At 52.8% G+C, this 25,376-nt stretch overlaps 2 protein-coding genes across 4 annotated transcripts; one reads left to right on the top strand and one right to left on the bottom strand.

The window, feature by feature from the left end:
* Nucleotides 1-106: 106 nt before the first annotated feature.
* On the bottom strand, nt 107-9,576 carry LOC105182630 (uncharacterized protein KIAA0930 homolog). 2 transcript variants are annotated; one of them, XM_011140204.2, is made up of 9 exons: nt 8,962-9,576; nt 7,090-7,409; nt 5,716-5,979; nt 5,532-5,631; nt 4,784-5,089; nt 3,010-3,279; nt 1,808-2,431; nt 378-527; nt 107-251 (listed from the first exon to the last, which is right to left on the bottom strand). In XM_011140204.2, exons 1-9 carry the CDS (start codon nt 9,080-9,082, stop codon nt 211-213), a joined length of 2,196 nt encoding a protein of 731 aa, XP_011138506.2. In that variant the 5' UTR covers nt 9,083-9,576; the 3' UTR covers nt 107-210. The 2 variants fall into 2 exon arrangements, with proteins under 2 accessions (XP_011138506.2, XP_011138508.1); XM_011140206.2 differs by lacking the exons at nt 1,808-2,431; nt 3,010-3,279 and having other exon boundaries at nt 8,962-9,575.
* Nucleotides 9,577-10,170: 594 nt separating this feature from the next.
* fat-spondin (extracellular matrix protein f-spondin) lies at nt 10,171-24,002 on the top strand. Of its 2 annotated transcripts, none has more exons than XM_011140209.2 (12): nt 10,171-10,348; nt 18,644-18,832; nt 18,951-19,135; nt 19,222-19,413; nt 19,724-20,010; nt 20,232-20,635; nt 20,873-21,044; nt 22,093-22,339; nt 22,417-22,600; nt 22,806-22,969; nt 23,041-23,217; nt 23,346-24,002. In XM_011140209.2, exons 2-12 carry the CDS (start codon nt 18,652-18,654, stop codon nt 23,427-23,429), a joined length of 2,277 nt encoding a protein of 758 aa, XP_011138511.1. In that variant the 5' UTR covers nt 10,171-10,348; nt 18,644-18,651; the 3' UTR covers nt 23,430-24,002. The 2 variants fall into 2 exon arrangements, with proteins under 2 accessions (XP_011138511.1, XP_011138510.1); XM_011140208.2 differs by having other exon boundaries at nt 10,222-10,348; nt 18,580-18,832.
* Nucleotides 24,003-25,376: the final 1,374 nt, after the last annotated feature.

The following is a 25,376-nucleotide window of genomic DNA, read 5'->3' as shown; positions in this document are numbered from 1 at the left end:
CGAAAACCTGGAGTCGCGCGTCGCTCCGCTATTTCTTGTAAATAATATTCGTGTTTTATTTACTTAATCTATACATCATTATTTCTTGGGCCACAATCTTGTCGACGTACGTACAAAGTAAAAAAGAAAACAGGACAGGAGAGTGTGTCGAAATCAAAAGTACACATACACACACACACACACACACACACACGCTTGTTACGTTGTGGGCTAGAACGTCAAGATAGGTCCTTCCCGGTGATCCAGAATGTCTGCAACAGAAACGATCGGGGTTGAATGACCGTGCAATTTGGTCGGTTGCGCCATAAGTTCCCCGGACTGTCCATTGTATTTCCCAGAAGAAAGAGTTCTGCCGCGACTCGCGACTGTCGCCTCACCTTTGGCTATGCTCCACCACGGCAGCGTAATGTACGTCAAGAATGCGTTCAACGGCACCGACTGCGCCCGCTTCGTCTCTTTCCAGAAGTGGAAGGTCTGGGTGAAGCCGCGCATCGTCCACAGCGGGTTGTACGCACCGTCGTCCAGCTCTGAAGCGGCAAGAAAACGACACTCGTTATTTCACGGCGCATCCCGAATCGCGTCGGGTTACGTATGATCAGACACCCTCTGGGACAATCCGAAACGTCCGGAAGCCGACGGGACGATCGAGTCGTGTGATGCTTCTTTTCCCGGTTCCCGTGACAGAACGAACATCGAGCGTCAGAGGTACGCGGCGAAACACACAGAGAGTCAGACGGACGAAACTGAAAGTCGTGGGATCGGGGATGCAGCGAAAGCTTCCATCGTCCACCGATCGAGACGTCAGTCGCTGATGTTAGCCGAATGGACGAGCGACAAGTTCAACAAGTTCGAGAGTGACACACAGATTACAAACAGTACGTACATACAAGAGTGCGTGTGCAAGACAGAGAGAGAGAGAGAGAGGGAGAGAGAGAGAGAGAGAGAGAGAGGGAGAGAGAGAGAGAGAGAGAGAGAGGAATACGCGAGACGCAATTCTCACGCGAGGGAAGCGTGCTGGTTTATCCGGTTTGTTATATCCGGAGTCGCAACTATCAAGAAGCACACATTCGTTCAGCACGATCCCTCGGTGCGAATGAAGCATACGCACGCGCGCACGGAAGAAGAGTCGCAGAAGAGTCCTGCTGGTCCCCGCTGGCTGAAAAGAAATCGCTCGCGGGTTGGCCGGACTCACGCTTCGGGCTCCAAAGTGCTCCGCTCGAGGCGCTCGCGGGAGTTGCGGCATCAAGAACGGAATGAACGTCACTTCCGCGCGATTAGGTCGCGAGCGAGCTAATCTTCCACCTACTTTCGATGACTATGCTTATTGCCGGTGGTGAAATTGTCACGAGCGAGAGCGAGCGCGCGTCGGAAGCGCAGAGTGCTTTCTACGCGAGTGACAGCGGCCCGGGTTTCCGATCAGTCATGCATCAGTCGCCCGATGCGGACCACCACCGTTGTCACCACCCTCGTACTCTCACTTGACCGAACGGAACGACAACAATGACGACGACAAAAGTGCCCGTTTCACCATCCCATAAACACAGTCATTGAGGCCGCGCAGCACGCGCCGTGCGGGATGCTCTGAATCTATGCAACACACACACACACGCACGCACGCACGCACGCACATCGACAGCCAGTCGGTCGCAATGGAAGTGAAAGTCTGCGGATTGCATCGGTCATCGGGATCGGGAATGCGACGCTGAGGGCGCGGGCTTGGAGGCGGAAGACGCGAGACAGAAAGACAGAAAGACAGAGCTGATATCGTTTTCACAGGGTGGTACTTTTCAGGGTGGGATAAATTTACCCTGTGAGCCGGGGCGGCGCGGGAGCTCGCACCAGTAGTAGATCGCGGTGCCGTCGGGCGTGACCCGGTGCGGCGGCAGCGGGTTGCCCGCGAAGCTGCCGGACAGGGCCCTTCTGCGTCGTCTTCGGGGCAACGTGGCGCTCTGCCTGCGCGCGGCCGCGTCGCTATTGCCGCGCGTCACTCGGGCGTTCGCGTTTTTGTCTCTGATCGGCTCGTCGTTCTTGTTCTTGTTCAGACCGTTGTTCGCGGTGGTGTAGTCCTCGTGATCGGAGCCGGCGGATCGCAGCCGGCGTCTGCCGTCCGTCCGCCTCACCCTGAGGAGCTCATCGTCGCTGAGCCGCCGGCGCTCCTCGTCGTCGTTCTCCAAGCCGTTCAGCCGGTGCTCGTGGTTGAGCAGCTGGCCGGCGCTGTATGGCCGTCGCTTCCGGTTATTGTCCTCCGTAGTCGCCACGTCGTCGTAGCCCAGCGGCAGTTCCTCCTTACCGTGCACCAATATGGCGCCCGAGTCTAGCTTCTGCCGGACGTTGTCGTCCGTCAGGCACGCGCCGGCCGGCACTAAGATCTCGCTGCCCACTTCTATGTGGTGGTGCTGGTGATTCTGCTGATTGTGCTGGTTGTGGAAACCTGCCGCGAGAACCACGTCGTCATTTGACGGCGATTGCACCCGTGTCGCGACTACAAACGATCGTGCTTCCGGTCTCTTTGCGCTTTGCCAACGGCCAGAGGAAGAGAGAGAGAGAGAGAGAGAGAGAGAGAGGGAGAGAGAGAGAGAGAGAGAGAGAAAGAAAGAGAACGCGCGTCTTCTATATATCTCAAAGTGATTTCGTTGTTTGCATGTTGTCAACCTTCCTTCAGTCGTTACAAACAGAATTATGAAGGAACGAGATTTTCATGATGTTTCGGATACTTTTGAAAGAGAGTACAATGTTTCAACATAAAATCGCGGCAGCTGAAATTGACTGAACTTATTCTTAGGCTTAGTCGAGGCTTAACCGAACATGACGTGACTTTGCAGTTCTAACGAACAGAAAGAGAAAGAGAGAGAGAGAGAGAGAGAGAGAGAGAGAGAGAGAGAGAGAGAGAGAGAGAGAGAGAGAGAGAGAGAGAGAGAGAGTGTTCTACCAATCACATGAAGCGTTGCCAGAGCAGAGAGACAGGACAGACGCGGATTGATCGTTTTCAGCGCGAACGAGCACACTCACCGTGTGTCTCGCGATAGATCTCCTTGCGACTCGGCGAATTCTCATTCCCGGAGCGTTCCCGGGCATTACGTTGCTTGTGGACGGGATGTTGTTGTTGTTGTTGTTGTTGTTGTTGTACTTGTACTTGTTGTTGCTGTTGTTGTTGTTGTTGTTGTTGTTGTTGTTGCTGTCGGGCCGACAGCTGAGGCGATCTTCGCCGACGGAGCGAGCAGGGACTTCTACGATTTCCCGGTGAGCTCCGGCCGCCCCAGCTGCTATCCTGTACATCGGCTACAAAGGAAAGAGCCGGCATGGCAGGTGCCGCTGATTAGACACAAGAAGAAACAACTTTCTCGCTCATTCTTTTTGCTTTTCTGTTCGCCCTTCTCGGTACGCGCGACCTCGCGACTCGACCGAATCGGAAGTTACTGTGTGGTAGCGGTGGTGGTGGTGGTGGTGGTTGGTGGTAGTGGTGGTGGTGGTGGTGGTGGTGGTGGTGGTGGTGCAGGTGGTGGTGGTGGTGGTGGTGGTGCAGGTGGTGGTGGTTGTGGTGGTGGTGCAGGTGGTGGTGGTTGTGGTTGTGATGATGGTTCATAGTGGTTGATTAGAGTGGTCGGTGGTCTGAACCGTTCTTTTCTCGGTGTATTTCTATTTCTCTCACATCGTCTAACGTGTCTAACGCATTTCACGAGGGTGCTACCGCGCTAAAACCCGGTCTCTTTCAGCGCGACAGCGCCCTGAGAGCTCGGCGTCCCGAGTGCTCAAGTGGAGGTCTAGGGAGGTGTTTAGAAAACGGACATCGGGACGAGCGGCGAGCCGCTGATGCTGAATCTAATGCGGACGGGCGTCGCGGTGAATACCCAGCCTCGTTAGCGCGTCATTCACGCGAGAGAAGGAAGTAGACGCAAACGCATGCGGCAGTTGGGACGCGAGTTCGAGGTAGAGAGAAGCTAACTTTACTGGTAACATGTTTTGCATGCGTTCGCTCTCTATATGGCGCTAATGCGGCCTCACGGCCTGCCCTCCCCGTGAGAAGGTTTCGATCCTCCCGATCAGCCTCGAGTCTATATGCAGAGTTACCAGCATTGGGAGAAAAGAAAGTATCACTGCCGAGAGAGAGAGAGATAGATAGATAGATAGATAGATAGATAGATAGATAGATAGAGAGAGAGAGAGAGAGAGAGAGAGAGAGAGAGAGAGAGAGAGAGAGAGAGAGAGAGAGAGAGAGAGAGAGAGAGAGAGAGAGAGAGAGAGAGAGAGGAGATCTATATGCCTGAGATAACATCCAAGACAATTGTGCTCACACAGATACAACACAGGAGCATGCCGAGCAGACCGAGAGCGGATGCGAACGAAATACATTGAGAAGAGAAAGATACATTAGAAAGCGCGTATCCATATCTCGCGTCTAACGCTCGACTCGTCGCTCGTCGGCCGCGAAATCTTCGCTCTCCGAAGTTCTCGCGTGTAGGCAAGAAAAGTGAACGATGACGTGATAGCAACGTCCCGGGCAGCGCAGACTCTTAGCGGGCGCGTGAGAACAAGACGACCTCGCGAGAGACGCTCTCGCGAGACGCCTTTACGCGACTTTTCAGGATGTCGCTTAGGAATTTCCGCCGTCGCAGGGTCGTCTGCCGCCGACGATGAGCGCACTATCGCATCTCCAGCGCTAAATGCGAGCTATGGATAGCCAGTCTCTAAGAGTGTAAAATCAAAGGTCTAGTAAGTAAGATAACAGTCGTGTGTCTCTCTTCGCCGGCTTCGATCTCGCGCGAGTTGCGTCCCCGATAATTACCATCTCGCACGTCGCCGGCTTCGATCTCACTCAGACCGTTCGCCATGGAGTCGAGGCCTTCGTTCTCCGACCTGGCCTTCGTGGCCGCCGTGTCGGGCTTCGTTCTCCAGCCGCCGCGCACAAAGTTGTTGAGGTTCGCGCTGGGGTCCGACAGCCTTCGCTGGTGGCGGTACATGAACAGCTCCTCGGCGTCGTCCCAGTCGGCGTCCCAGAGAGCGTCGGTCGCGCAGTAACCGGGCTCCGATGTTGGTGTCTCCGCGCCCGAACCCTTCGGCTTCGTCACCGCCATCTCCGCGTGTCCCTTGCCTGAAACGTTGCGACGTGCGAACGTGTGCGAATTCGGGAATTTTCATCGCGCGTACACGGCACTTTATGTGTCGTTGATAAAAGAGAAGAGAGGAGACGTGTAATAAAACGAAATGCTGCGAGAGAAGACAACGCTAGGCTTCCTCGCGCCGCGAAACTCTCGACTGATGACGTTAGAGGCGAGAAAACGCACGTGCCACCTCCGATAAAAAAAACACACCTGTACGAGAGAATACTTCAAGTCGTCGCTGGGACATGCTTGCAAAACGCTAAACGCTGAACACACTGTGCGTGTCTGAAGCATTTCTTCCCGCGGATATCTTTACACTCGGCAAACGGCAACCGAGAATCTTCAACGCGTCATTTCTCGTCTCTGACGTCACTATCCAACGAGACCACCCGCGAGCACCCAGGAGTCCCTTAATTGATGAGATATACACACCACGTGGTCCCTTCATCCGCACGAACTCTATTCTCTGCGAAGCCGCGCCGGAGAAAAGGCCAAACGTCATCCGCTGCGCCATTTTGGTGCTGAGACTCGACTAAAAATAAAATCAGACGTTATTACACACACACACACACACACATGCATACATGCAAGCTGGATGCGCCGAGGGTGTGCTCACCCTCGCGTCGTACACCTTCTTCAGAGCGTCGTATCTGATGGAGCCGAGGAATATAACACCTTGGACCGCACCCTCCCTGTCCGAAGCGACCAGCTCCACGCACACCATCTCCCCATCCCTGACTAGAATATCACAGAAAACCTCGTCGAAATTATCCACCATGAAGCATATGTGCGGGTAAGTCATCTCCTCGAGGTCGCCCTTTGCGTCCATACGCCGCCGACTCGGACTGGCGTACACCTTCTGCGAATGCCTGCGCAGCACCTGAAAGGAGACGCTGTGCTCGCGCGAGATTCTCGTTCTCTGGCGATGTGATACACAGGGTGTCCGGGATCTTTTGGGGAAAGGAACAATTGCGAAGACTAATCAGATCGAACTGAGAAGAAAAGTCAAGTACCATTTTGCGAGAAGTTTATATTGAGTTATTAATGATTGTAAATGATCACATCTAGAGGCTCTTTTAATCGATAACTTGAAAATTTGCGTAGTTACTTGCAAAACGATAAAAGACTTTCTCGTTCAGAATGACCTAACCTACAATTATACGACGGCTATTGTGTCTAGCGACAGATACGAGTACACTGAACTTTGAACCCTGAATCTTGAACCTCTCGTTAGATCAAGTCATTCTGAACAAGAAAAAAGAAGTTCTTTACCATTTTCTAAATAAATACGCAAATTTTCAAGTTATCAAAGTAAAAGAGCTTCTGTGAAAAATGCGGTCATTTTCAATCATATTATAATAACTTGATAATTATTGCGATTTTTGCAAAATGGTATGCATGACACTCTTCTTCCTCTCAGTTTCATCTGACTAATCTTCATAATTTTTCCTCTCGCCAAAAGATCCCAGACATCCTGTATATAAATATAAGACACGTTAATCGTACAAGAAGAGTCTCAAGCTCTCGACGTATATTTCACGTTACTTCGTAGATCGCGAACTTTCCTCTCTCAATTGCGGTGAAGCGAGTGTAATCATTTTTGTATCGTGCTCCCAAAGGAAAATTTTCCTCTCCGGTTTAACAATGATAATAACGAAAAGTAGAAAGTTGATAATAACAAAGAGAGATTGTTGTCCGCGCGTATGGAGAAAAACTCACACTAATAGTAATCTCCACGGCGCGGGATAAAGGAACGCGAGGGATAAATTCGCGGCGAGGCGCGCAGAGAAGTCTCGCGAGGGTTCTACATTCAGCGGTAGAATCTCCTCGATTGAAATTATTTTTAGACGCGTCGTCATGCACAATGATGACACGAGTCCATGGGATTCTACCGCCAATATCCGCCAATCTGCTACACCGAGATAAGCGCCGACGGCGACGAGCGCTCGCCGAGTGGCGCCGCCCGCGCCGGCAGCCGATAAACGCTCACTTGCAGCTCCTTGGGACTTGTTCTCGTGCAGATCGCTAAGGTGAGAGTGTAGTCGAACTGATGCACGACGAGATTCAGGTACACGGTTTCCTCCCAATCGATGTCGGGATCGCCGATCGGCAGTTTCTTGCTGTCCTTGCGAAACACGTCGACCTCGGTCTCGAATTTCGGCAGGTACCTCGACGACGTCTTCACGTGCTTCTTGCGCACGAAGAAGAGCAGATCGTCCCCGTCGATGGTGTGCTCCGCTTGAAAGAGGAAGTGCCGGACAAACAGGTCCGTCCAGTACGTGGTGCCTTGAAGCACGACGAATCCGGAGTCTGCCAAAGACGAGAGAATTGGCGTGCGCGCGCGCGCGCGAGAGAGAGAGAGAGAGAGAGAGGGAGGGAGGGAGGGAGAGGGAGAAAGGTGCGATTGTCGGGTCTCGCGTTCAACCCGTCAAGGACAGCCGCCGGGATGTCTGTTATTACTACCAAATTCAACCCTCGATCGATTCGACGATGGGGGGTGCGAAAGGGGTGTGTGTCGCGGCGGAGGAGAGATAGAGAGAGGGAGGGACACGCAATAATGAATGTAAGAGGCGGGAAATGCCGGGTAATCGATACGCATATACACACATATGTGCGATGCACGATGGAGTCGGATTATTGACGGAGAAAGTCCGGACGGAAAAAAATAAAGCAATAAGCCGCTTTTTGATTGCCGCCTCGTTCTCTTCAGCTTTGGTCTTTTCACGCGTATTTCATCGCTCAGCGTTGGCCGCTGACAATGATTGCGCACTCACACGCGCGATCTGTCTAAACACGCGTGAGAGTCTTGGAGTCTAGAAAGAGACAAGAGCGAAACGTGTGTGACGCTGAAGTCGCGTGTGTGCTACACAATGCAGGTGAGATCGGTGTTGCGTATATCGCGCTCTCGGAGAGAGCAGCGTAATACCAAAGGAACCAAAGAAACTTGACGCGACGCGGCGCGACGCGAGGAGTAGACAAAAATTGATTAACGTGCCATCGTTAGTAACGTATCGTTTCGTGATCGCACGAATTCGTGACTTTTGACGCAACATTGAGGGAAGAGGAGAGCGCAAGTACTTCTCGCAATTGACCATTTATCATCGGAAGTTATCTCGCGTGCAGCTGGAAAGCTAGAAATTTTCCCTCAACTCACTCGGCGAGTGACCGTTTGATCGAAACGTGCGAACTTAATCGACGAGCGAATGATGACGGGAACTTTATTAATTTCCTGCAAAACAGCGAGCGAACGAGGTAAACAAAACGACCTTCGTTCGAGTGGTGTACGATAAAGTGTCCTCTTCGTGTGCGTTAAATTTCGAAAAGCTGATACCGCCGAGCGACCGAATCTCGCATCTAAACACCCAAATCCCCCCCCCCCCTCCCCGTTGCGTCCCAGCCCGCGGAAACTGAACAGATAACAAAAGGAAGAGTGTAAGCACCCGACACAAAAGCCACGACGACAACAAAGCGCAGTCACGGTTTCTCCCACACCGAGCGTCCCAGAAGCGATCCCGTGAAGCGATGAAGGAGATGAAGAGAGGATCACGAGGTAGGAAGAGACAAGGAAGCAGAATCGCCCGAATTGATCCGCCCCGAGAGTTTCAGATCGCTGCGGAGACAGCGAGAGACGAGCCTAACGAGACTCTCCCCGGTCAGTCAACGACCTCGAAAGTGAAACACCCTCTACATTATTCGTCCGGAGCATACCCCGAGTCGCTCTCGCGCGCGCACTCTCACCCTCGTCACGCACGGGCTGCACGCATACGCGCGCGCGCGCGATACTCACTCTCCCCCCCCCCCCCCCCAGCGACACAAACAAGCCGAGCGACTCGCTCTCGCAGCCGGCCTCGTATATACCAACCATCCTTCAGCATCTGCCTGAGCTCTTTCGTCCTCTGGAAGTTGATCTCCTCGAGTAGTTGTTCCAACATCGTCGGGGCTCTGGTCAGGCCCGAGGACGAGCTGCTCGCCAAGCTGGCCATGCCCGAGCTGGGTGAGTCAGCCGCGTCGACGCGTTTCCCCGTTCGACGACGCCCCGCTCTTCAGCTCGCGCTCCGTCGCGCGGCCGTCTCTCTGTGTGCTCGAGAGCCCCCGCCCCCAGCACCTGGCCGTCGTGTGTTTACAGGCCGTCCTTGGCCCCGACTGATCGAGAGCGGCGTGCTGCGCGCCGAAAGGAACCGGCGCAGCGCACTCTCGAGGAACCACCGCTCCGAGATGAGATCCGAGCGCGCAACGCGCACGCTGATGGGCTGCGGACGATGACGAGCGGATTTCTCCCTATCTCTCTCTCGCGCGCGCTCTCTTCCTCTCCCTTTCGCTCTCACGACGTTCCCATTTCGTCATCCGAAAGTCGCAGCGGAGTGCGTCGGTGAGGAGTGCGCGCAGCGTCGGACGCGATGCGTCGTAGACGAGGAGGACGAGAGGAGGCCACGGGAGGAGAAGAAAGAGACATCCACTTGACACGCACCTCGCGCGGCGCGGCTCGGCCGCGACTGACCGTGCCGAGCGCGTTCGTCGATAATATGACGCATGCGTGCGTCAGCACGCCGCTGTCATCGTCGGCGAGGCGGGTATTTCGAACGCGCGACTCCGACGTCCGAGGAGAACTCGACTCGGGGATCTGAGGTTCTCGTCCGTGCTGAATCGCTGCCCTCCTCTCTCCTCCTCTCTTCCCCGCCAAGATTCAACTCGGTATGTCCTCAGTTTCCCTCCCCCCCTCCCCCCCCCCGCCGAAGGTGTGAAGCAAATTCAGCGATAAAGAACAGGCCCGTCTCAAGTGCGCAGGGTGAAACCTGAAGTCGTGCCGTCGAAAGTCGTCGCTCGACGCGGCCATGTGTGATTGATTAGCTATTGACTATTGCCTATCAACGAGTATGTACGTTAACGAGGGTTAACGTTGATCTGAGATAAGAGCCAGAGCCGCCTCGAGCCTCGGCTTCGGCCTCGGCTTCGACGTGGCCGGCGAGAAGAAGAGCGCGCGCGATCGAGGACCCACAGGCGCGCCCCGTGGGTGTTTATCGTGGGCATTTCCGCGCTATCGCGAAGGCGTCGGAGCCTGAAGCGATATTCGCTGACCTACAACCGACCCCATGACTCCCGATAATACTTTCCGAGCGCCGCTGCGTTGCTCGGCTCGCCGCGCCGGACGGCCAGCGCGACGCGACGTAGTAGCGACACGTCCGTCGATCGCCGCGATCGATTCGCGCAACGACGGCACTCGCAGGCGTCCGCACCCGAGACCCACCTCGGTGAGTACCTGTGTCATCCTCGCGCGACGAGTCCTGCCGCGAGCGCGTTAGAATGCCACGCGTAGGTGGCATCCTCCATGACCAATCGGCTCTGGCGCTCTTCAAGCTGGATTACGTAAGCGTGACGAGTGAGCCGCGCGATGCACGACCTGCCTGGCTCTGCCTGCCTGCCTGTCGGATCTAAATGAAGAATCTCGCTCGCCTCGGCCGCCGACGACGATCGATCGCGCGCGCATAGCGCGATCGATAACGTTCGCCTAGGATCGTGGAAGGATCGGCGACTTTGACGGCCTTTGATTGCCGTTATCGGGACGGCGGATCCTTCGCGCGTTCCCGCGCGGCCATCGTCCCGCGATGATTACGCATGCAATCGCTCGATGTGATTAGCCGTCGCGAATCGGAGGATCTGTCGCGTCTTTGGAAGAAAAGATCCTTCAGACTCGCTGATTACCTCGGCGCGACGTGCAGGAGAATCGCTCTCGGCGCTCGGCGCTCGCCTTCGCTTGCGAGCGATTTCGTGTCCCGTGAGACCCGCGTGAGACCCGCGCGTCTTTGTGATCGTGAGGCGATCGAACGCGAAGAACGTGGCAGGTTTCACCGCGACCAGGTAAGCGCGCACCCCGAAGCGCGTGAAAGGGTCGCCCTCATAAAAGTAGCGGCGCGTCGCGGCGTCCCGCCATTTCGCGAATTATGACCGGCCGAGGATCCGCCGCTCGATGAGAGGGCTCGCGCGCGCTTCCGGTCGTCCTTCCCTCCGTCGGCGTCGGCCGCGACTCCTCGCGAGAGAACACGCTCGTCTCGTTCGCGTTTACCTGTGCGAACCTGTGCTGATCGGCCGAGTGGACGAGCTCGCGCTTCTGGTGAAAAACAACGACGAAACAACGAGCGGAAGGAGCGCGTCAAGTGCGCGCGGCCGGCCCGTCAGCGAGCTTAATTGACAGTCACGGGCGATCGAGTTTATTGTTTATTGTTTTCGGATGGGAAGGAAACCCGGATTTGGTGATATTGATTACGCGCTGCGTCGTCGAGTGGTTGACGAATTAATAATAAACGCGCGACGTCGGCGACCAGACGGCGAGTTGAACTTTCGCGCATTCGTGGCAGGATTTTTGCCGGAAGCTCCGCGAGACGTTGAATCTCGTCTACGTAAGTCGCTTGACCCGTCGCTTCATCCGGCGATCCGCGGGTTATCGCGGCGATGTAAACAAGAAAGAAGTCACCGCAGAAGCGCACACGCGATTGCGACGAGTCGGCGCGGCGGCGGCGGCGGCGGCGGCGGCGGCCTGATCGATCCGCGCGGCGAGACCTTCTCTCCTTTTCTCGGCTTACGATTTTCTCGCGGAATCATCTCGCTGCGCGATGAACGAGCTAGGCCGCGAGAGCCGAGCTACACCGCGTGCGTTCGCATTGCGGCTCGTTAATGTTGCAAAATGGAGTTTGCCGGGAGTCGTGAAATGCGGCGTGCGCATTCGTAGAATTATTTCCAACTGCAATCCTCACGTCTCTCGGAGTCAGACGATGCGTGCAAACGCAAACGCGTCGGTTGTAACAGAGAGTTTCACAGCCGACCACACATACGTGCACACGTAACGAGCACATGTAAACTCGATCGGGCGGCAAGAATACACTAAAGAATAAAGCGGACCAGAGCTGCGCGACCAGACTTTACTTTTTCTACCGGAGCGATCGCGAGTTTCCCAGGTTTCTCAGGAGAACATTTTACTGGATGAGCGCAAAAGTTTCGACGGGGATTTGGATGTAGAAGTGCGGACTGATCATCGGAAACGGAATTCGTTCATTCTACCGAGTAATCGTAGATTATTATCTATGATCTTCGATACGACGGATGTACACATTTGCGAATATGTGCTGAACAAAATCAGTCGCGACGTCTTTGAGAGACTCCATCGAAACTTCTCAACTGACCCGGTATAAGGCAAGGCGAAAATTATTCTTATGTGTTATATTCATCTTGTATAGGGTGTCTGGGATTTTTTGGAAATGGAAAATTGTGAAGATTAATTTTAGGTAAAACTGAAGAGGAAAATCATGTACCATTTTGCAAAAATCGCAATAGTTATTAAGTTATTAATGATTGAAAATGACCACATCTAGAGGCTCTTTTAATCGATAACTTGATAATTTGCGCACTTATTTGCAAAATGGTAAAGGGCTTTTTTGTTCAGAATGAACTAATCTACATATGACGGTTATTGTGTCTAGCGACAGATATGAATATATTGAACTTTGAACCCTGAATTTTAAACCTCCCGCTAGATTAGGTTATTCTGCACAAAAAAAGTCCTTTACTGTTTTGCAAAAGAGTAGGCAAATTTTCAAGTTATCAATTTAAGGAGCTTCCAGATGTGATCCAGATTTTCAATCGTTAATAACTATTGCGATTTTTGCAGAATGGTATTTGACTTTTCTTCTCAGTTTGATCCGATTAATCTTTACGATTTCCGTCGTTTCCAAACGAGATCCCGGATACTCTCTACATTATATTTAATATATTATACTTGTGTGTATTGCGCAAGAGGACACTTTTATTTACCTATTTTATTACTCATTCCGCTTATTCATTTCTTTCAGTGCAATTCACCCAAAAAAAAGTATTCTAGTATTTGTAAAGTGATCTTTCCCATAGTCTCATATTCTAAGCGAAGTCTTTTGCAGAAAAAAGATTCCTCTTTCGATAAAGCGATTAAAGTGAACCATTCATCTATTTATTTATTTATTAGATATTATTCCAACGATTTTCCTCTTATTTCAGGAGGATTTCCTCTTGTATCAATTCATTTTCTACTTGTATGAAAAATACAGTTTATAATCTATTACAAGAAGTTGAATAATATATTCTTTCTTTAACTATGTTTCATACAATTGGTTATGATGAACATCTTTGTAGCTACGAAGTCCATGATAAAACTTTTTAGAAATTTATTTGTTACGATAATTTTATTTTATTCGTGCCTACTTATTGTAGAACTGGAGCCGAAATACATCTATATATATATATATATATATATATATTACTTTTCGCTATACATAATTTTTACAAATTAACTAATATAACCAGTAAGAAGATTAAGGTACAGTAAGAATAAATAATAACCCTTTAAAAAGAAAATTTAATAATCCGCGTATAAGAGGAAGTCTCTATTAAAATCAATAAGATCTGCATTATACACATAACATCTAATCCCTCTAACTTTAAGAATAATGTGCTTATAATATTTTCCTCTTAATCTTGGAGGAATCCTCATGAGGCCACATATAAGAATAAGATCCTCCAAAATTGAGGTGATTCCGCTTGTTCTCTGTCGCTGAAATTACTCTTTTCTGGCTGTTCAACGTTCGTGACAAGTGCAAAATGCGTCGTGTTATATAAATTCGAGTAATATTGACAAGACATTTCAAACCGGTCGTTTCGACCGCTTTGGCAGCTCCAGAGTTCACGAAGCGGCGCGGCTCGTCAAAGACGAGGCAACGAAAGGTTGCTCGGCAGAAAGTGCCGGATAAAATCGTGGATGGAAGAAATCGTGGAGATGGAAGCGCGAGTTAATGAAGCGCTCGCTCTCGTTCGCGGCAGACGCGTGAATGCGCGCGCGCGCGACAAGACACGAGCGTGACGAGCGCGTGGCCGCTACCTGCGCGCAGCCTCCCCCCGCGCCGCGCCGTTCAGCGCGCAATTATCCCGCTAATTGCGAGAGTGACACGCGGTAGATTCTCACCCACGCGACGACCCGCGAGCGTCGTGGGGGCGCGTAGTAGGGGCGTAGTACGGGAATCCGGCGAGGGACGCGCATCAGTTTTCACGCGTGCACGCGCGAAGAAGCGGTCGCCGCTGTTCGTCCTCGAGCCCGATGACGTGAATTTCGACGGCCGGCGAAGCCCGCCGCGATTAAAATCGCGCGACACCCGTTCGCGTTCGCAGAGTGAAACTGTGAAAGTGTACATCGATTACGGCATCGATTACGAGGCGCGCGCGCGCGCGCGCGCGCGAGTAAAAAGCGCGCCAACAAAGGCAACCGGAGCGCGCGCGAGGTGACCGACAGTGATGAATCGCGCTCAAGTCCGCGCACGCTTCCCGGATACGCCTGTCGACGACGCTTAGCTGTGTTCATCGATCTCGTCGCTCGTCGCGAAACGGACGTGTGCGTATGTGTGTGCGTGTGTGTGTGTGTGTGTGTGTGTGTCTATCCATCTATCTATCGCGGGTAATTGATCGCGCGGAATCAGAGTCGCGAGCATCTCCGATAAGGGCGACAGTTCCCGAGAAGTCTCTCATTCCTCGCGACACCTCCGACGTGATCTTTTCGTGGCAATTTCCAACGCGAGCGAGACGATCCGTACGCTCCAGATGTCGAGAGAAACGCGAGTTCCTCTCGAGAGTATCTCTCGAGAGCGCGTCGTGTCTCGCTGCTGTAGGGACTTCTGATATTAATGAGCGAGAGAATTATAAAGACGCCCCGAAATATGAATAAAATTATAATTTCACTAAACAAAATAACACTCTACATTGGGATACGTGTAGGCAGACATACAAAACGACTCAGCCTAAATGCGAAGATTCTAATTGCCTGCGGAGCAACCCCCGTAGCTTCCGAAATATGCTAACGAATTGCTGAAGCTCGCCGCGAACGATAGCTAATTGGTTTTACCACGTAAACGAGTCGGAACCCAAGAGAGACATCCTTTCGTCTCCGCTTCTTTTACCACATCCTTGTCTCCATCAGACTCTCTCTGTTTCTCTTTCTCCGTTTATTCAAATCCTATCCCAGGAAAAGAAATTTAGTATCTCTTACCAAACTGTTCAGTTGAGGCATTTTTTAATAGCAACCAAATATCTTGTTTCATATAACAAAATATTTAGTTGTCTCAACCAATATATATTTCTCTGCTCTGTTCTCTGGGCCAAATGATTCTGTTCTTAGACTTCGTATTAATAAAAATCAAGCATTTTAACATTTATTTTATCCATAAAAATTACATAACAACGAAATATTATTTTACATAAGCTAAAATAATGCCCAGTGGCAATACTATTCTGTCTTTCCGTGCACTCAAAATCTAGATTTTATATATTGAGAAAAATTTGTTAACAAAATATTTTCAACAAAATTCATCTAGTTAAAGCTTTTTGGTATCGCTTCGGTATAACAAAAGTATTACGTTATACCAACAAACCGTAATTGAACAAGATATTTGTTCACAGGAACTGAACAGTTTTGTCGGGCATATCTCAACCAATTATTTTGTCGTCGCGACAAAATTTTGGTCCACGCAACAATACCAGAGGTGTAGAGCACCAGCAGTGAGCCTGACTGTCGGTTAGGTTTGCTTTGTTGCGCGTTTACCGCCTGAAAGTTCAATGTTTCTTACACTGCGGAACGAAGCGCTTCCGCCGCGCCGGCTGAGCCGCTGGAGGCGTCTCTCGCTGCCAGCCACGTGCGAGCCGCGAGGTGCAGATCCAGCGCGTCGCATTCTGCAATTTCCGACGGTGCCGCGCGGCTCGCGCTCCGTCTTTCTCGCCAGCTAGCGTTCTAGAAACCTACACCTACGTGGCCGAGAGCACCGATCTCGAAAGCCGGTCGGAGCGGACTGGCACGAGTCCCGACCCAGTTCCCAGCTGTCCGCGGCCCGTAATCAGATGCATCGAGCGAGAATGCGTCGCCGCGCGGACGCGCGGCACGCGCGCAGCGACCGCGGCGAAGCGATTCAAAGCGGTCGCGGTGATTTCTTCAGAAAAAAGTCTTCCCGGCGTTTCTCTCTCGCGGCTCGCCGGCTCGTCGGCTCGTCGGCTCCTCGTCGCGCGCGAGGCTTAAGAAATTCGCTAATCTCATTCGATTATTCATGTAAAAATCGATTAGGATTGGTTAATTTCTCAAGTACTACACCTCGCATTGCAGACCCCGGCCTTATCCTGCGACGACTTCGTTATCGTTACGTTATCCGTCGAACGCTATGAATAGTGCTGTTAGCCACGTTAGCGCCACGTAGCGTAGCGACACTGACGATAACGATAACAGTGTCGTCGAAAGTTTTAGAACCGGTCTATCGATCAGCTTGTCCGCCGAAGCTCGACGACGAGTCGTTTGTCGTCGAGCGATTTTCCGATCGCTCACTTCTGCGCCGTTCATCATGCGCATTCAGGCAGACTCTTCCTGCGCTCTCTCCTCATCCGCTTGATAATAATCAATGAACGACGCGTCGTGATACTCGTCTGGAATCGACGAGCCGTCGACGAGCCTGCGCCGTTGATTCTTATCGTGCGGTTTCAGCGCTCGAGGCTTCCACGCGACGAGTCGCTAGGGAGTATCTTATTACACGCGGCGAGGACGTTCATTAATTACAATAATCGCGGCCGTAGAATGAGCGGCCGTGCATCTTGACACGGATCGTAATCTCAAGTACGATTTAATCTCCCGCACGCGATCGCATTGTTCGCGATCGCCGCGTCGTTATCCGCCGCGCCGCGCGGCTATCACGCGATATCGTTCGGTCCGAAGGAAGGAAGGAAGAAAGCGGACACTTCCAAGGAGAGAGAGAGAGGGAGAGAGAGAGAGAGAATCGTCGGCCGCGATCGTCGTGAGATATATCCGATCGCGATTATCCTCCCCGCTGCGTCCCGCGCGGAGAACGCGCGATTTGCTACGGGCCCTCGCGAGAATCGATAATTAACCTTCTCACGATTCCCTTTCTGCGATACGGGAGAGAGAATGCCTTATTCCCCATTGTCGTCACGCGAGAATCAAGTATCGCCGCGGCGCGGCGGCCGGTCTCGCGAGTCGCGAGTGATGTGCGCGCAACTGCCATTATATTATGTCGTTGAACTCGCTCGTCGATCGCTTTCGACATCGCCGCCGGGATCGCAGGAGAGAGATCTAGTCTTTCGCGCGCTTTCGATCGGCAGGTCGGTGAGAAAGAAGAACGACGAGAGCGAACGTAACGAGAGCCATTCATCATCGTCATCCGGGATTGCCGGCGGCGTGCCTCTTTCATTCGCGCCTTCTGACTCGGCTGCTTACTCCGGGAAGACCCCCGAGAGTTTCCGCGACCCTGCTCGTTCGACGGATCCTGAGGCCCGTAATTACAATCCCCGTTCTCCGTTCGCAGGCTTGCGTAATCGGTGCTTGACTGCGATCCGCTCGCGATCGTACATCGCCACTTTGCGCGGCTCTATGTGGCACAAGGCATTCCCGCGGCGATCTTTCATCGCGGACGGCGATGGTCCGGCGCTGCAAACGCTCGAAGCGGTCGCGCTCGACCTGGCGCGTTCGCCGGCGCTCCGGCCGAATTCTAACAATGGCGCTCGAGAGAGAGGGAGAGAGAGAGAGAGAGAGAGCGACTCTCGCGGTTCCCGGCTTTTCACGCGGCCGCTGTCAAATTGCGGCCATTTCCGCGGCGGACAACCGAGCGAGGCGTGAACTCAAGGATAATTCGCCGGAGTGTCGTTCTGCCGTCGCGAATTCCGCCGAAACGAATTACGCGCGCGGCGGCCTTGCCGTCACAATAACCACGCGGCCGAAACTTTCGGAGCAACTCGCTCCGCGAATTAGCACGCCGGCGTCGCACAATGAAGGATAACGAGAGAGAGAGAGAGAGAGAGAGAGCGCCTGCGGCTCGTCCCAGCAGCCATCACTCTCGACGTCCTACACTAGGAAAAAAGATTTAGTATCTCCAACCAAACTGTTCAGCTGAGGCATTTTTTAATAGCAACCAAATATCTTGTTTTATGTAACAAAATATTTAGTTGTCTCAACTAAATATATTTTTCTGCTTTCATTTCTCTGGACCGAGTGATTTAGATTTCTTAGACTTCGTATTAATAAAAATTAAGCATTTTGGTTATTTTATTCATAAAAATTACATAATAACGAGATATTATTTCACATGAACCAAAATAATTCCCAATGGATGCTACTTTGTCATTCGGTGCACTAAAATTTAGATTTTATATATCGAGAAAAAGTCTTTAACAAAATTCATATAGTTGAAGCTTTCTGCTTGCTTTGGTGTAACAAGAGTATTACGCTGTACGAGCGAACCGTAATCAAACGAGATATTTGTTTACAGGAACTGAACAGTTTTGTTGGGCATGCTTCAACCAAATTATTTTGTCGTTGCGACAAAATTTTGGTTCACGCAACAACACATTTTTCCTAGTGTAGTGTTCGATAAGGTTATTATTATTGTTGTTGTTGTTATTATTACTATCAATGTTCCAGTCCGCGCGAGCAGAGGTACAGATGTACAAACACAACAAAACGCCTCCCTCCCGGAATATTACAGGTCGCAGAATGTTATCCCTGGTACTGACGACGTGCATCTTGGCGGTGGCTCACGCCGGATGCCCCATGAGGCCGACGGTGGAGCAGACCTCCGCCCCGAGGACACCGGGCGACGGTGGCTACAGGATCCTCATCAGCGGACAGACCAACGGATACATCCCCAACGCGGTCTACACCGTCAGTCTGCAAGGTCGCGCGCGCTTTGTCCGTTTGAGGGGGGTCGTCGTTGGGGCGGATGAAGGGCAAACGGAGTAGGCCGGGATCTTCGTCGGATTCACGCCGGCTCTCACGATGCGTGGAATTTTCAGGCTCGCGGACGCACGAGCGGCTGCAGCAGTTCACGCGTTTCACGCTGACGGTGCACTCGCAACACGCGCCGAACAATCTAGCGGCGCGCATCGGTTACTTCCAGCTGTTCCCGGACACCTTGACTGCCTTCAACGAGGACTGCATCAACACCATCTCCGAGGCCACCGATTTCCCCAAGTCGGAGGTGCGAACGCCGCCTGAAAGTATCATTTCCCTTCCGCTCTCGCTCAGAGATGCACACAACTGAACTTTTGCACTCGTCTGCGGCAGATCCAAGTGATGTGGCGGGCGCCGCCGAGCGGCGCCGGGTGCGTCATCTTCACCGCCATGATCCTGGAAAATAACATACGCTGGTACGCCGAGGACGGCGCGCTCTCCAAGAGCGTCTGCGAGTCCACGAGCGGCGAAGTCGAGAGCCTGAACGACACCAGATGCTGCGCTTGCGACGAGGCCAAGTACTCGGTGAGCCTACGGAGAGTCCTGAAGACGAAGGGATTTATATATCTCTTGCCATCAGCTTGAGCCACGAGACCATTCTGACGTCTCGGCTCGATGCTCTGATGAACTCGCGTTGCCTGCAGCTCCCTCGTAATAAATAGCTCTCGTCGATTTTCACGCCTACGTTTGTCTTCAATGCGCGAGCGACGTAGCAAAGCACGCGAGTGCGCGTCGCGAAGAAGATGAGAGAGGCGGAACGGAACCTCTAGTCACACTCGCTCAGCGTATATATATATATATATATATACCTCGCCTGCCGCGCACTTTTTTTCAGCTAACTATGGAGGGCATCTGGTCGAATAGAACTCATCCGAAAGACTTCCCCTTTTCCGCCTGGCTGACCCACTTCAGCGACGTTATCGGCGCATCTCACCAGCCGAATTTCTCCTTTTGGGGCAGAGATCACATCGCCACGGACGGTTTTCGGCAATTGGCCGAGTGGGGCTCCGCGACGGGCGTCGAAGCGGAGCTCAGGGCGAAAGCCAGCCAGCTCAAGACCCTCATCAAAGCTACCGGTCTTTGGTACCCCAACGTCAATACCAACACGACCACGAGTTTCAGGTAACGCTCGTTCGCTCGCTCGCTCGAGAGCGAGAGCGACATTAAGCGTCTTCTCCTCAACCGCGGTCGCGTGTCTCTCTCAATCTCAACAACGAACGTCTTCTTCTTCGCGCGGAAGAAAGTTCCTAGGAAACGCCTCCTAGGACGCGCGAATCAATCGTCAGGCAAAGTCGATCAGTAGACGACCAGGTAGCGATATCGCCGTATCTTCGCGTTTCCAGGGTAGATCGCAGACACCCCCTGCTCTCGGTGGCTTCCATGCTGGGCCCGTCCCCCGACTGGGTGGTGGGGGTGAGCAAACTGAACCTCTGCCAGAAGGACTGCAGCTGGGCGAGGGGGATGCTAATCGACCTGTACCCGTGGGACGCCGGCACCGACAACGGCATCACCTACATGTCGCCGAATTCCGAGACGAAGCCGCGCGAGAAGATGAAGCCGATCACGACCTCCTACCCGGAGGACCCGCGCTCCCCGTTCTACGACCCCAGCGGCCGGCCTATGCTGCCGCTGGCCAGGTTGTACATCGACCGGGAGAAGATCATCCCGCGCGGGTGCAGCGAGGAACTGCTGCAGCAGCAAGTGGCCGAGCTGGAAGTGGCCGAGAACACGGAGGACACGTCGAGACGTACGCACAGGCATTAAGCCTTACAATTTCTCTTATCCCTCGATCGATCCCTTCATCATGCCTGCCTGCCTGCCTGCCAGCTTACGCGACTCACCGCGGAATAATCGCTCACTCCGCGAGCGCTTCGCGCTGTTAGCGCTGAGCGCGCTCGCGGACACGAAGTGAGAGAGTTAGAGCGCGAGTTAGCCGCGATCGTGCTGGGGGAGTAATTTGCCCTTTGTCTTGTTGCAAATTAAGCGGAATGCCAGACTACGGAGTACACGGAATGGTCGCCCTGCTCGGTGAGCTGCGGTAAGGGCCTAAGGATGCGCACGAGGTCGTACAGAATGCCCGACAAGGCCGCCATGTTCAACTGCAACAGGCAGCTGACCTCCAAGGAGATGTGCGTCGCGTCCGTGGCGGAGTGCCCGTGAGTAATTCGCGCCATGAGTAATTCGCGAATGGACACGCGAGTTCTTCGAGCAGACGAGCAGAGGAGTGTCGAAGTGCCGCACAGTGGGGCCAGTTTTTTGGCGTTTTGAAAATTCTCCAGAGACCTGGAATTTCCAACCGATCATCGATACCTAACCAACCAGGATTTTGATCCTGAACGGAGGTTGATGCCTGCCGAATAAATGCCGAAGAGATATCTGTCTTGCCGAAATTAAAAAGAAAATTTTTTTTCTCAAATTTCCAGCCTCCAAAAGAGGAGAAAGAATTATCGTTAAACGCGAGGAACTTGTGAAATACTCATTATTCGACACTTATTTCTATCTAATAGCGTATTCAGCGGATCTGAACTATGAAACCGACCAATCAACAACAGACACCTCGAGACACATCGATCTTGAAGCAGAAACCCATTAACTCAAAGCTACAAATATGCCGAAAATATCAAATATAGACCCGTTGAACCACAAAACCGAGGGATTTTGAGTCTTAAGCCCATCAAACCTAGGAATCTGTCAATGACCGAAAACTTTTTGGCTCGTGGATGCATGAAGACGTATATATATTAAGAGGCCCAGAGATAGTCCAAGAACCCAATCTAGCCCTAGCTCGAGAATCTAATAATACTCGACTCGTTGAATATTCAGCTAATAAAAGCATTAAGTTCGAGCCTCGAAACTTTTCAGACAAACCCTAAACCCATGAACCCCTGAACCGATAATTTTTTTCAAAATTTCGGCTAGACAGATCTCTTTGGAATTTATCAACCTCATCCATTGGTGTCCATCCGATGATCGGTTGGAGATTCAGGTCTCTAGAGAATTTTCAACCAGCTGGCCCCACTGTGTGTGCCGGGGCGACTTTGCAAACGTTTCCTTTCGCGGACAATCGATCTCTCTCTCTCTCTCTCTCTCTCTCTCTCTCTCTCTCTCTCTCTCTCTCTGTCTCTCTCTCGCTCCGTCTGCCGCGCGAGACGAGCGCCTAATCTCGCCGCTATCTTACGATCGAAACTTTGCCTCTTACTTCAGGGGTGAGGAGGGGAACGAGGACGCAACGTCGTTAGTGAACAATGACCCTCTCTGCGAGACCACGGAATGGGGCGAATGGTCCGAGTGTTCGAGCACGTGCGGCGTCGGCCTGAAGATGCGGACGAGGAGGTTCCGCGACCGTCGAGGTCGCAAGCGCTGCCCGTTCGTGTCGATCGTCGAGAAGGAGAAATGCATGGAGCCACCTTGCCAGCCGGGAACGGAGGAGCAGGTTGATCCGCTCTGCAAGGTGCGCCGTTCACCGTTCCTCGCTCGCCGTCTCCGGCGAGTCGAAACGATAACTGGCTAAACGGGGGGAGATTTCAGGTGACGGACTGGTCCGACTGGTCGCCGTGCAGTGCCAGCTGCGGCAAAGGCGTGAAATTGCGCACCAGGCTGCTGATGGTCGAGCCGTCGCAGCAGACGGAATGCTCCGCGCGCGTGGAGCTGCTTCAGCAACGACCCTGTCTCATCCAGTCGGACTGCACCTTCGACATGGCAACGGCGAAGGGTAAGAGAGGATCAAGCGCTCGGGCGGGGCTGAAATGTTGATCAAGCGTTCGGGTCGGGTCAGTAAGGAGGAGGTAATCGGAGAGAGACTAAGAGCCCCCCCCCGTCCGTCTTCTCGATAACACCGCGATGAAAAGTCGACTCGAATATCTCAGAGAATATCTCGAGATCGGAACGTCGCGATCGATCGCTGGTTACTCTTACAGTTGTCTGCATGGAGGAGGCTGACGCCGGGCCCTGCAGAGGCTACTTCCAGAGGTGGGCTTTCAATTCGCAGAAACTCATGTGCCTGCCGTTCGGCTACGGCGGCTGCCGCGGCAATCGCAACAACTTCCTTACGTTGGACGAGTGCGAGAACACCTGTGGCATAGTGAGCGCGAGTACTCGCCGAGATCCCGGAAGCCGCGCGAGCGCGATGCTCACTCGAGCTGTTGTTTCCAGGTGCGAACCGCTCTCACCGGGCAGCCTCTCAACGGGACCGCGATCCAGAGTCAGCTACCTGCTACCGGCCGGTTTAATCCTCCTCCGGTGCACTGCGTGGTGACGCGTTGGTCAAGCTGGTCGCCGTGCAGCGTCTCTTGCGGCGTCGGTCGCGTCACGAGCTACCGTACTATCGAGGTAGGCCGTGTGATTGGCGGCGGCGGCCGATTTACGCGCTCGTTCTTGCGCTAGAAATACGCGAAAGAGCGAGACGTTATCACCTCCTGATCCTTAATATTATCCTTTTCTGTTTTCCCGACGATCAGCGGGAAGCCGAGAACGGAGGCCGCGCCTGCCCGAAGAAGCTGGTCCGTCGTTACCGGTGCGAGCTCGCGCCTTGCGAAAATTAAACAGAGGCGACGCGAGCGCGAGTTGTCGCAGTTGGAATATATAGCAATGAATAAACGAATGAAATCTCGCTCTCTGATGATACGCGCGTGGATTATCGCCAACTGTTTGCAACTGTTGATCGCGCGCTCGACCCTTCTTATCGTCGTCTCGTGGATTTTTCCTTCACGAGATTGTTCCTTCACGCCGAGAGCCGTGAGAGCGCGCGAGCACGGAGGAACGATGCAAAACCTGGAGCAGCGAAATCAACCGAAGAAATCTCTTCGGATCTCGTCGGGTGTTGAGGCAAGGACACAGCTATTGCTGAGCGAAGACGACCTAAGTCACTAAATTGATGATCCACGTGGAACGTTGCAGGATAAATATTAATCGATGCTTTTATTCACTATCGGTGTGTACACATTACTGCCGGTCGTTCACTGCCGATATTGCTTTGCTCTTGTTTCTCTTTATGTTTCCTCCTCCATTTACGTAATCAATCGAGCGACAAACATCGCGCTCTGTCGTCGGTAGAAAATAAGCTGGGTACGGAATAAGCGGATGTATCAGAATAAATGATATTTTATTAATGGTCATTTTGTGTGGGTCGATTGGTGTCTGCTAATTCCCATCGAATTTCAATCGATACTACAATACGGAGTGTCTCGACGTAATCGCTTCAATCGCTTCGTCGGATCAAGTGCCCGCACCTCTCTCTCTCTCTCTCTCTCTCTCTCTCTCTCTCTCTCTCTCTCTCTCTCTCGCTCGTCGCAACGAACACGTCCGTGTTTAAGCCGCGCCGCCGCGCGGCGTTCTATCGCGGCGAATTACCGCGCGCGAGGCGGTAATCGTAATCTGGCTACCGTCGAGAATCCGCGTTTGGCTCAGCTCGTCGGCGTCGTCTCTCGTCTCTCGAGAACTCGCGGAGAAACGAGACCGAGATTCAATTTGGGGATCGCGTGTCCCCCGTCTTACCTTTCGTCTGTTAGCGCGCTTTCCAGCTTTCCGCCGCGCCGCGAACGCTTTGAGCCGCTTAGCTTCATCGGCCGGAGCGACGCGAGGTCGACGCGGGGGCGATTAATGCGCGCAGGTGTTATCTTTGCGCTCGGGTCTTGTGATTCATACGCTCGTAATTCACTCGCGGACCTCCCAGGTAAGGTCCGTCTCGCGCTCGCGTGGCTCTCCGTTGTTTATCGTCGCGAGCGTGGCTTTCCGCGCGCAAACTTCCGATTGTCCTCTCTCTCTCCTCGCGCACTTCGTTTCGTTTTCGCCGCGACGCGCTGCGCTCGTTTGCGATCGCTGTCGCCGACTGAGAGACTCCGCGCGAGTTCGCTCTCCGTAGTCGCGAGAAAAATTCGATCGGGCTCGCAGAAGAGAGACTGCCGTTATTCAAATAATCAGTATCAGAGTTCTCTGTCTCGCGCGAGAGAGAGAGGGAGAGAGAGAGCTTAGACGCCTATTTATTTAAGATCATATTTGGTTCCGCTTATTACTTCCTTCTGTTTTCCCTCCCCGTTTCCTTTGTGCCTGCCACCGCGCTCTCTTTCGCTCTTACGATTGCTAGCTTCCTCTCTCCCGTCTCACAACGAACACTCGCTACGACTTACCGCCAACTGGCGATATCTAGCTTCACAGTTACATTAATAATCTCATATAAATAATACACGTAGGCGGTATAACGACTAGATCGCTGTGCGTCTACCAAAGTCACCGAACCGCGTCGCATCGCGTATCCCTCGACTCGGCGCTCGACTCGGACTTGGCTGCAGGATCGCGTGACTCGGAACTGACGACTCTGACGACTTCCGATCGACCGAGTTCGATCACTCTCACTCGCGCGTGTCATCGCGCTATTCTTCGCGCTATTTTCAAATAACGTCACAGCGGTTCGCTTCGCTCGGTAGACGCACAGTATGTGTGTGTATGTGTGTGTGTGTATGTGTGTGCAGTACTTCGATAATGACTACATC

The sequence above is a fragment of the Harpegnathos saltator genome, unplaced genomic scaffold, assembly GCF_003227715.2.
Source record: "Harpegnathos saltator strain DR-91 unplaced genomic scaffold, Hsal_v8.6 scaffold61, whole genome shotgun sequence".
Lineage (NCBI taxonomy): Eukaryota > Metazoa > Arthropoda > Insecta > Hymenoptera > Formicidae > Harpegnathos > Harpegnathos saltator.
Note: the sequence above shows the minus strand (reverse complement) of the source record. Positions and strands in the feature narration are given on the sequence as shown.

Coding starts and splice junctions, on each gene's coding strand:
- LOC105182630 (XM_011140204.2), bottom strand. CDS start 9,082: ATGGCCAGCTTGGCGAGCAGCTCGTCCTCGGGCCTGACCAGAGCCCCG. Junction 7,410..8,961: donor CAGGCAGATGCTGAAGGATG/GTTGGTATATAC, acceptor CGTCTTTGGCAG/ACTCCGGATTCGTCGTGCTT. Junction 528..1,807: donor GCGCCGCCCCGGCTCACAGG/GTAAATTTATCC, acceptor TTGCCGCTTCAG/AGCTGGACGACGGTGCGTAC.
- fat-spondin (XM_011140208.2), top strand. CDS start 18,601: ATGTACAAACACAACAAAACGCCTCCCTCCCGGAATATTACAGGTCGC. Junction 18,833..18,950: donor CTACACCGTCAGTCTGCAAG/GTCGCGCGCGCT, acceptor TGGAATTTTCAG/GCTCGCGGACGCACGAGCGG. Junction 23,218..23,345: donor CGAGCTACCGTACTATCGAG/GTAGGCCGTGTG, acceptor CCCGACGATCAG/CGGGAAGCCGAGAACGGAGG.